This window comes from Trichomycterus rosablanca, chromosome 5 (assembly GCF_030014385.1).
Source record: "Trichomycterus rosablanca isolate fTriRos1 chromosome 5, fTriRos1.hap1, whole genome shotgun sequence".
Classification (NCBI taxonomy): Eukaryota; Metazoa; Chordata; class Actinopteri; order Siluriformes; family Trichomycteridae; genus Trichomycterus; species Trichomycterus rosablanca.
Genome location: NC_085992.1, coordinates 42,637,911 through 42,650,030, shown reverse-complemented (window position 1 = coordinate 42,650,030; position 12,120 = coordinate 42,637,911). Strand labels below are relative to the sequence as shown.

The 12,120-nt window shown below is 41.1% G+C and overlaps 1 protein-coding gene across 1 annotated transcript in view; it reads right to left on the bottom strand.

Annotated features, from left to right (window-relative positions):
• Positions 1–11,865, bottom strand: part of LOC134315172 (adhesion G protein-coupled receptor A3) — a 339,202-nt gene extending 327,337 nt beyond the window's left edge. The window contains exon 1 of the mRNA XM_062996188.1: positions 11,642–11,865. Coding sequence (XP_062852258.1) covers positions 11,642–11,865 — 224 coding nt within the window. The remainder of the gene's footprint in view (positions 1–11,641) is intronic.
• Between the last annotated feature and the right edge of the window lie 255 nt (positions 11,866–12,120).

Below are 12,120 nucleotides of genomic sequence, written 5' to 3'. Positions count from 1 at the left end.
GAGGAAACCGGAGCACGCAAAGGAAACTTATATGGACACAGGGAGAACATGTAAACTCCACACAAAAAGGACCCTGGCACTCGGCCCGGGAATCGAACTACCTGTGAGATGGCAGCACTACCCACTGTTACACCATGTCGCCCCCATTTACCTCACTCACTCACTCACTTTCTTAAACGCTTATTCAATCAGGGTCGTGGGGGGGGGGGGGGGGGGGGGTGTTGGACCCTATCTCAGCTTTTCAATGGGCGCAAGGCACACAATAACACCCTGGATGGGGCGCCAGTCCATCGCAGGGCAGACACATACACACACCCATTCACCTATAGGGCAATTCAGTGTCTCCAATTAACCTGACTGCATGTTTTTGGACTGTGGGAGGAAACCGGAGCTCCCGGAGGAAACCCACACAGACACAGGGAGAACATGCAAACTCCACACAAAAAGGACCCTGGCACTTGGCCGGGGAATTGAACCTAGACTCTTCTAACTGTGAGACGGTAGCACTACCCACTGCCAAGTACTGCCAAAAGTAGGTAAACTCATCCATTTATCTTTAATAACTAGCTTAATCCTGGTCAGGGTCATGGTGAGTCCAGAACCTAGTGTAAAAACACTAAGGAAAATGTGGGTACAAAAACTGGCTCCTGTTGTTTATAAGGTGGAAGAAAAAACACACAAAGTGTAAGAATGTGTGTTAAACTAGATACAGAGGGGACCAAACACAGATTCATACAACACTGAAGCTGTGTAGCACCAACATTGCCTGCTGCACCTGTTTCCACCTTTAGGTTCGATTTTCAGAGGTGGTGGGCTAGCACAATTACTGCTGTACTAACATGTCATTTTCATCAATTGTTTTATACTGGTCAAGGTTGCAGCACATCTGGTTTCACCTCGAAACACTGGCCACATGGTAAGAATATCCTAAACAGGGTGCTAATCCATTACATAGACTGCTGCACCCGAGCACACCTATTTTAAGGAACAGAAACATTCCAATCAAGCTGCCAACGTCCATCGGTCCAATCCACTTTCACAAGTCCAGGAAGACATAAAAGATTAAAACACCAAGAACAAACACACAATCTGATTGCAATCATGACAGCTCGGCATGTGTTCCTTTTAAGAACCCATTCCAATAAATTTTGCCGTCTGCAATAAATCAAATGAAAATGCCTCTTCAGTCCATTGCTCCTGCAATAAGAGGGCATCCTTCTCTGAGCACTCCGGGAGTAATAATAGCAGCATGTTAAAGAGGAGAGAGCAGCACCCCAGGGTTTAAAACAATAAAAAGGAAAATGAAGGAGACCAGGGGGAGGCATTAACACACAGCCAGAGGAGTGTACACATCAGTCAGCTCACCCTAGGCCATATGCACACTTCCCTTTCCTAGCTGATCACTTTTTCAGTATGTGGAATCAAAAATGACACGAGGATGGACGCTTTAGTGTTATAAAGGGTCACACTTCATTGTCAAATTTAAAATACACTAATAAGGTACACGCACAGCATGGCAGTGTTTTCCAGTTTTAACTTTTGCCACTCATTGTTCATTATGAGTTCTTTTCATGAATTAAGGTTGGAATTTATGAAAAGATACAACTTAGATGCCGCTCAGGTGGCGCAGCGGTAAAGTACACTAGCGCACCAGAGTTGGGGTTTCGAATACATCGTATCGAATCTCAGCTCTGCCTTCCGACTGGGTTGGGTGGCTGCATGAACAACGATTGGCTGTTGGTAAAAAGTCGGATCATAGGTCCTCAAAACTGGTGCGACTGCGGCCTCTGCTGGCTGACTGATGGCGCCTGCACAGGGCTGAGGAATAATGCTGATGGGGGTGTGGCCCTCCGTACACAGTGCCCGTTTGTGTATGAACTCAACTCGTGCAGGTGAAAAATGCAGTCTGTACTGACTGTACGTGTCGGAGGGGGCGTATGTCAGTTGAGAGGCGTCCTCAGTCAGCGGTGAAGGGTCGAATCAGTATAGAGGACAAATTCAGGGTAATTGGACACGACTAGATTAGGGGAGAAAATTGAGGGAAAAAGTGAAAAAAAAAAAATACAACTTATATTATTAATTAGGTTGTATAGAAAGTTATATGGGGCGGTGCAATGGCTAAGTGGGTAGCACTGTCGCCCCACAGCAAGAAGGTCCTGGGTTTGATCCCCAGGTGGGGTGGTCCATGTCCTTTCTGTGTGCATGTTCTCTCCGTGTCGGTGTGGGTTTCCTCCGGGAGCTCCGGTTTCCTCCCACAGTCCAAAAACATGCAGTCAGATAAATTGGAGACACTGAATTGCCCTATAGGTAAATGGGTGTGTGTATGTATGTATTTGTGTCTGCCCTGCGATGGACTGGCACCCCTTACAGAATATTACTGTGTGCCTTGTGCCCATTGAAAAGCTGGGATAGGCTCCAGCATCTGCAACCCTAATTGGATAAGCGGTTAAGATAGTGAGTAAGTGACTGAGTGAGAAAGTTAAACAAGGGATCTTCAAAGAGTTTCCTTTTATATTTTGGTTGGACATGGTGAGGGCGGGAGAAGTAGTAATTGAGAGAGCTTATATTTTGGAGACACTGGCACTGACACAACGGGCACTGATTTAGCGCTGTCTGATTTATTTCCACCTTTCTTGACGCTCAAAGAAGCTTTAAGGGGAAGAAGATTATCATGTGATGATTAAGTGAAAGCGGCGGTGCATCAGTGGCTACACGCTCAACCAAAAACATGTTTTGCTGTTACCACCAGAGCTGATATTTCGAAATCATCGATTTGAAACTCAGCTCTGCCATCCGGCTGGGCTGGGCACCTACAGTGGTGTTCAAAAAAATAGCAGTGATTTTAAAAAAGCGAATAAAGCACAAAATCATTATAATAACTTTTATTTCCATAAATGCAAATGCACTTAAAATACTACACTTTCAATTCTAAATCAAAACATTAACAAAATTTAGTCAGTTTGTGTCAATCCTTTACAGAAAATGAAGAAAAATGAATATTAGGCTGTTCAAAATAATAGCAGTGCCAGCATTTTTCTTTAAAAACTCAAAAAATTTATCTATAACATGAAAATTTTTTTGACGTTTCACTTTACTTTAAATTACTGAACTAATATGGCAGAACAATTGTTTCCGAGACCTGTGTTGCATGGAGTCGACCAACTTCTGGCACCTCTGAACAGGTATTCCAGTCCAGAATGATTAGACTAGATTAGATTCCACAGTTCTTCTGCAATTTTGGGTTTTGCCTCAAAAAAGCAAGTTTCAGCTATCAGCCCACAAGTTCTCTATGAGATTGAAGTCAGGGGATTGGGCTGGCCACTCTATTACCTCAATCTTGTTTGTCTGTAACCAAGATGTTTTGGGTCATTGTCATGTTGAAACACCCATTTTAAGGACATTTCTTCTTCAACATAGGGCAACATGATCTGCTCAAGTATTCTGATATATTTAAACTGATCCATGATCCCTCGTATGCCAAAAATAGGCATAACACCATGGTATGATAAACATCCCCATATCATCATTTTGTACCACCGTGCTTTACTGTCTTCACAGTGTACTTTGGCTTGAATTCAGTGCTCGAGGGTCGTCTGACATACTGTCTACGGCCACTAGACCCAAATAGAACAATTTTGCTTTCACCAGTCCACAAAATGTTGAGCCATTTCTCTTTGGACCAGTCAGTGTGTTCCTTGGCAAATGTTAACCCATTCAGGAAACATCTTTTTCTTAACAATGGGACTTTGCAAGGAGCTCTTGCTGGTAAATTGGCTTCATTTAATCATCTTCTGTACTCACTGGTAAATTTAGATGTTCCTTGATCTTTCTGGAGGTGATCATTGACTGAGTATTTGCTATTTTGGCTAATCTTCGATCCAATTGAACAGTAGTTCCACGCTTCCTTCCGTATCTTTCAGGTTTTGGTTTTCACTTCAAGGCATTTGAGATCATTTTAGCTGAGCAGGCTATAATTTGCTGCACTTCTCTGTATGTTTTTTCTCTCTACAATCAACCTTTTAATCAAAGTACGCTGTTCATCAGAACAATGTCTGGAACAACCCATTTTACCCAGTATTTCAAAAGGAAATGAGCTATGACCAAGCTGTGCAACATTTGCCACCCTCCTACATTAAATAAGGGCCAAAATTGACACCCGTTCTTCTGCAGAATGAATGACTTCACCAATTGAACTCCTCACTGCTATTATTTTGAACAACCCCCTTTCAATCAATGCTTCGATTACTCAGAATGAGTGGGATGCATGTCTTAATTGTTGGGTTTGTTTTGTTTTCATTACTCTACTACACTTTCAAGTCAATTTTTTGCTATGTAGAAATATCACTTCTACTAAAAACAGTGATTTATCAGGTTAATGGTGTTGGACTGCTATTATTTTGAACACTACTGTACATAAACAATGATTAGCTGTTGTTCATACAGGGTGGGAGCTGGATAGGGACTCCTCATACCGAAGGCAATTACGACCTCTACTGGCTGATTAATGGCACCTTAATTAATGGAGTCGAGGAATAATGCTTTGATCAGGCGGTGGCTCTCCGTACACAAAGCTGATCCGCATATGAACTCACCTTTTACAGGCGGAAAGATGCAGTCGGCTACTGCACACGTGTCTGAGGGGCGTGTTTTAGTTTCGCTCTCCTCTATCAGTGCGGGGATTGGCATCAGTAGAGAGTAAGCGTAATGCAATTGGGTAATTGGATACGCTAAAAGTCGGGGGGGGAAGGAGAAGATGCATAAAGAAAAGCTGGTACGACACTGGGAAAAATGCACTTGAAGGTGACTGTGTAGAAAAGTGCTATCAATTGTTTGTAAAATTCTTGATAAATAGAGTTTTAAAAGTGCGGAAACTTCTTGAAGAAGCAATGTACCTGCAGGTAAAATCTGAATTAATTTTTGTCCACTTGAATCATTACTTTGGAAGGAAATTTTATATTGTCATTTAACATGCTTTCAAATCATTAGGAGGCCATGTTAAATGACCAGAACCACAGAGATTGTTGACAGGTCTGTCATGAATTAGAAGCTATAAAAGGTGTCCACATTTGAACAAACTTTACATCAGTATAAGTTTGAAGACTACCAGGCAGGTAGTCTCAGCACTCCAGACTCAAAAGTGAAGTTTGTTGGTGACTAAACGAACAAAGAGTCTGCTGGAGAAGGTCAGACGACAAAATGTTGGAGTTATTTGGCCACAATGAACAGACGTTTAATTGGAGGACAAAAAAGTTGAGGAATTTAAATAGAACAAGGCCGTGTATGCACTCCTCTGGGGCTAATTTGCTCGCAGTCATACATGTAGGATTGGAGAAGGAAGACAGACATGAGGGAAGATTACTGCACAGTTCATAAATCATGGACACAATTGGTTGTTCTGAAATTGACCCCAGTGCATGTATTAGTTTTATACAGGACATGCATAGACTGCTTAAGACTCTTCTGATTTAACAGTAAAGCTGTTTTACATGGATATGTTACAAAACAACCAAGGAACTGACAGTTAGAGGCCTTGCCTAAGGACTCAACAGTGGTGGGGCTTAAAGTATTAACCTTCTGATTACTAATCCAGTACTGTCACCACTGAGCTACAACACTGAAACATTTTGAGTTTTAATAATTGAAATTCAAACCTAGGAAATTATTTTTATTTACATAAAAAAAATGTCAATTTTATCAGCTCCACTTACCATATAGAAGCACTTTGTAGTTCTACAATTACTGACTGTAGTCTATCTGTTTCTCTGAATGCTTTGTTAGCCCCATTTCATGCTGTTCTTAAATGGTCAGGACTGTCCCAGGACCCCCACAGAGCAGGTATTACTTGGGTGGTGGATGATTCTCAGCACAGCAGTGACAATGACATCGTGGTGGTGTGTTAGTGTGTGTTGTGCTGGTATGAGTGGATCATACACAGCAGCGCTGCTTGAGTTTATAAACACCTCACTGTCACTGCTGGACTGAATACCAAATAACCAAAAATATATCCAGCCAACAGCGCCCCGTAGGCAGTGTCATGTGACCACTGATAAAGATCTCAAAGATGACCAGCTCAAACAGCAGCAATAGATGAGAGATCGTCTCTGACTTCACATCTACAAGGTGGACCAACTAGGTAGGAGTGTCTAATAGAGTGGACAGTGAGTGGACACGGTATTTAAAAACTCCAGCAGCGCTGCTGTGTCTGATCCACTCATACCAGCACAACACACACTAACACACCACCACCATGTCAGTGTCACTGCAGTGCTGAGAATGGTCCACCACCTAAATAATACCAATTCTGTAGTGGTCCTGGGGGGGTCCTGACCATTGAAGAACAGGGTGAAGGCAGGCTAAAAAAAAGTATGCAGAGGAAACAGATGGACTACAGTCAGTAATTGTAGAACTACGAAGTGCTTCTATATGGTAAGTGGAGCTGATAAAATAGACAGTGTAGAAACAAGGAGGTGGTTTTAATGTTATGGCTGATCGGTGTATGTTGATACTACCTGTATATGGTGGTGTGTTAGAATAAGAATATTTTCCTCATTCTCTAAAATAAATGTAGACCTGAGGCTGACCATGACATATAAACTAATGTTTCCAGGAAATTTAATTCTTTATTAATTCATCAACCGCTTTATAATGGTCAGGATTGTGGCAGGCCTTATTCTGTCAGGAAACACAGGGCACAAAGCTGGAACACTCTGGACAGGGCGCTAATTCATCGCAAGTCCTTGGTCCTCCCCTTTTATGCCTCAGACACAGCCAATCAGGTCTGCATTTGTTTGTTTGTTTATTTATTGGTTTAACGGCATGTCAATACATTGGTTACATTTCATGGCAGGATCACTGAATATGTTCTTTTTTTTTTTGAATATGTTCTTCTTGTCCTATCAGGTCTGAGTAGATGACTGACAATCTAATAGCACTACCTACTAAGATTCAAACCAGGTCTCAGTGGTGGTGGGCTTAGCAAAACTCACAGCCGCACCAACACATTGCTTATAAGAACTTAATCTGTCCATTATATAAGTATAAAGTTAAAAGATGTTGTGTGTAAATTTTAAGTGGATATGCATCAACCAGGCATAACGTTATGACCACTGACAGGTGAAGTGAATAACACTGATTATCTCTTCATCACGGCACCTGTTAGTTGGTGGGATATATTAGGCAGCCAGTGAACATTTTATCCTCAAAGTTGATGTGTTAGAAGCAGCAAATTTTATAAGGGCCAAATTGTGATGGCTAGACGACTGGGTCAGAGCATCTCCAAAACTGCAGCTCTAGGCCGCTCAGGTGGCACGGCGGTAAAAGCACACACTGAGACCAGAGCTGGGATCTCGAATACATCGTATGTATCGGCTGAGCGACCACACGAACAACGATTGGCCTGATGTTCAGATAGGGGTGGGACATTAAAGCTGGATAGGGTCTCTCTTTCATAACTAATGCAATTACGACCTCTGCTGGCTGATTGATGGTGCCTGCACAGAGATGAGAAAAGAGTGCTCTCAGGGTGTGTCTCTCCGTACACAGTGCTGATCCGCATTGCACTCGTCAAAGTGTAGGTGATAAGATGCATACGGCATGCTACCCACATGTCAGAGGGAGCGTGGGTTAGCTTCGTTCTCCTCAATCAGAGCAGGGATCGGCATTGGTGGAGAGGAAGCATGACGCAATCGGGCAATTGGACGCACTAAAAAAGGGAGAAAAAGGGGAAGAAAATGCTTTTTTTTTTTTAACTGCAGCTCTTGTGGGGTGTTCCTAGTCTGCAGTGGTCAGTATGTATCAAAAGTGGTCCAAGGAAGGAACAGTGGTAAACTGGCGACAGGGTCATCGGCAGCCAAGGCTTATTGATGCACGTAGGGAGCGAAGGCTGGCCCATGTGGTCTGATCCAACAGAGGACCTACTGTAGCTCAAATTGCTGAAAAAATTAATGCTGGTTCTGATAGAAAGGTGTCAGACTCCATGCCTCGGCGGTTCAGGGTTGTCTTGGCAGAAAAAAAGGGACCAACAGAATATTAGGAAGGTGGTCATAATGTTATGCCTGATCGGTGTGTGCACTAAAAGTGCCTGAAAACTTATGTCTCTGTGCTGTATTTTTTAACAATCTATTGCTCTGCTTCTGAAATTTTAAACTCAACTATAATATTGAGTATTCCACTGATTAGTACCACAGCATGCACACATCTAATTAAGTAAGATGTCAGTTTGTGATTTTAGTTACTAACATGACAATTATACTAGTTTAAAAAAGCAAAGCTATAGGGGACAAGTTGCTATTAGAGAAAAAATAAATCTATATGTAGGCTAATTAGTGTCAGAAAACAGGCTGCTAAAACAACAATTACACTGCAATTCCTCCGAGTCATACAGCCATTTCTTCTCGGCAGGAAAATTAATCAGCTCATCTGAGATTTGTTGCAGCATGAAATAACCAAAATAAAATCAGTTTAATAATGTCAATGCACTGAAGTAAATCCATTACTTCAAATTAAAATTTCATGATTCTCACTCTGTGGGAATATTTACAAACTGAGCGTGAGATTAGCCTTAATGCATACTTAATGTTATACCTAACAAATCTCATTTTTCTTCTAGTTTATTCTGATTATACTGCAATTAGACCTGTCCTGATACTACATTTATCTCTGTCTTAATAAAGTAGCTATCATGCACTCAATCAGAAGTGCTTAATTGCACGCTCACGTAATTTTCATCCTAACACTGGGAATCTGGAATTACTTTGTATTCCTGTAAACTCCGCTTTAAATCCCACCTGTTGGCTTGCACATAAATAATCACAAAGCAACAGAGTACATAAAACCCAGCAGGAAGGCAAAGATAAAATGTCAGATTGAAGTTTGTTTGTTTATTAGGATTTTAACGTCATGTTTTAAACTTGGGTTACATTCATGACAGGAACGGTAGTCACTCATTACACAAGGTTCATCAGTTCACAAGATTATATCGAACACCGTCATAGACAATTTAGTATCTCCAATTCACCTCACTTGCACGTCTTTGGACTGTGGTAGGAAACCGGAGCATCCGGAGGAAACCCACACAGACACAGGGAGAACATGCAAACTCCACAGAAAGGACACAGACCGCCCCACCCGGGGATTGGACCCAGGACCTTCTTGCTGTGAGGCAACAGTGCTACCCACTTAGCCACCGTGCCACCCTCAGATTGAAGTAGAAGGGAATTAAATCTGGCACATTGAGTTAGAACAACAGTGAAAGCAGGGCTAATGAATACATAATGGCTCAATTCTAACCATTATATAAAAAACACAGTTTTCTAGGAATTAAAGTAACAACTGAGTGTTAGACAAACACATACACAAAATGGAAAAAAAAATAAGAAAATAGACCATTACATTAAAACCACCTCCTTGTTTCTGTCCATTTTATCAGCTCCACTTACCATATAGAAGCACTTTGTAGTTCTACAATTACTGACTATAGTCCATCTGTTTCTCTACATACCTTTTTAGCCTGCTTTCACCCTGTTCTTCAATGGTCAGGACCCCCACAGGACCACCACAGAGCAGGTATTATTTAGGTGGTGGATCATTCTCAGCACTGCAGTGACACTGACATGGTGGTGGTGTGTTAGTGTGTGTTGTGCTGGTATGAGTGGATCAGACACAGCAGCGCTGCTGGAGTTTTTAAATACCGTGTCCACTCACTGTCCACTCTATTAGACACTCCTACCTAGTTGGTTCACCTTGTAAATGTAAAGTCAGAGACGATCGCTCATCTATTGCTGCTGTTTGAGTTGGTCATCTTCTAGACCTTCATCAGTGGTTACAGAACGCTGCCTATGGGGCGCTGTTGGCTGGATATTATTGGTTGGTGGACTATTCTCAGTCCAGCAGTGACAGTGAGGTGTTTAAAAACTCCAGCAGCGCTGCTGTGTCTTATCCACTCATACCAGCACAGCACACACTAACACACCACCACCATGTCAGTGTCACTGCAGTGCTGAAAACGATCCACCATCTAAATAATACCTACTCTGTAGTGGTCCTGACCATTGAAGAACAGGGTGAAAGCAGGCTAAAAAGGTATGTAGGGAAACAGATGGACTACATTCAGTAATTGTAGAACTACAAAGTGCTCCTATATGGTAAGTGGAGCTGAAAAAATGGACAGTGAGTGTAGAAACAAGGAGGTGGTTTTAATGTTGTTGTAAAGTTTCAGCCATGTGTTCCTAAACTTTTCTTCTGTGAGTTTCTAAACCTTTTGTTCTGTTATAAAAATAGAGTTGAGTTTGAGTTATGAGCTCTTAATTGCTGCAGTAATTACACTAATAATGACATTCATCAATCTATTAAGCCAAGCATTTAATTGTGCCCTTGACCACCCATACGTCCAATCAATCATAAATGCACTCCCTGTAGCTTTTTATTACTCCATCCACAATGCGTCCATCCATTTATCAATCCATCCATCCACCAAATAATCCCTTTACAGTATCAATCCCCCAAATACATACCACAACCTATACATTTAGAGAAATAAAATGACAATAATAAGTAAAAAAAATGCAAGAAAAGAATGTTTCCAATCATCAGTTTGGACTAAATACAGCATTATTTATTGGCTACACTAATTATGTATCATTTTTCAATACACATATCCATCAACTCATGCCCTCATCTATCCACCCATCTATCCAAATATAATTTTACACCTTCAGTTATCTAGTTATAAAAAGAAGAAACAGAGACAGAAAAAATCCATGCATCTACCCATGAACTAATTAATCACTCTATACACTCTCATCTGTTATATATACAGTACATCCAGCTACCCATACACACGTCCACCCATGTACTTATTCATCCATTAATCTATTTAAAATCGAAAAAACTACAACAGAAGAAATCCATTATTAACTAATTAATGACTGATGAACTAAATGAACTAGTCTATCCTTATATGCACTCATTTGTCTATTTATCCATACATCTTGTACACTTCCACACACGTAGTTATTCAAACACCCAAACATTTGTTTATCTACACATACATTTATCCATCAATAAAGGAAAGAGTTAAGTTTACATGGAATGCAGACACTGATTACACTAATCATAACTAAGCATCATCCATGTACTTATTTATTTCTTTATCCTTACATCCACCCATCAATAAAAGATAGTTTACATGGAGTGCAGACACTGATCACACTAATAATAACTAAGCATCATCCATGTACTTATTTATTTCTTTATCCATACATCCACCGATCAATAAAGGAAAGAGTTTACATGTAATACAGACAATGATCACACTGATCATAACTAAGCATCATCCATGTACTTATTTATTTCTTTTAGCATACATTTACCCATCAATAAAATATAGAGTTTACATGGAATACAGACAATGATCACACTGATCATAACTAAGCATCATCCATGTACTTATTTATTTCTTTTAGCATACATTTACCCATCAATAAAATATAGTTTACATGGAATACAGACACTGATCATACTGATCATAACTAAGCATCATCCATATACTTATGTACACCCAAACCTGATACATATAAAGCTGATACATTAATTAATTCATTTATATATGTAGTGCAGGTAGAGATGATGATCAGAGACTCACAGTGATGTGGTGGTGGAGGGTAAACCGCGTGGATCCAGTAGATCAGTAAGATCTAAATGATGGCAGGTGACGGTAACGTGCGCGGTGCGGCGGGTCAGCGACCCGGACCTCTCTGCTGCACACTCACAGCTCTCCACTGTCAGATCCGGACATTCACTCCTGTTCCCTAAACTTATCCTCCAGACAGCAGTCAGAAGCAGAAACAACACACCCGGTGCTCTCATGGTGGAGAAATGAAAGGAATCTCAATGCACTTCTTAATGCAGTTAAAGTTACTTCTTCCCAACCTAGCTGTACCAAATCATCTCACGTGTCGATCACATAATCCACTGTTCAGCTGTATGCACAAATGTCACCCCGATTCCTTTCTTTTACCATTCACTTAATGACATAAATGTGAACAGAAGATCACTCCTGGATTTGGGTTCATCTCAAACTTCTATTGCGCCTAATCTCAAACTTTTCTGACGCTGCGCCTA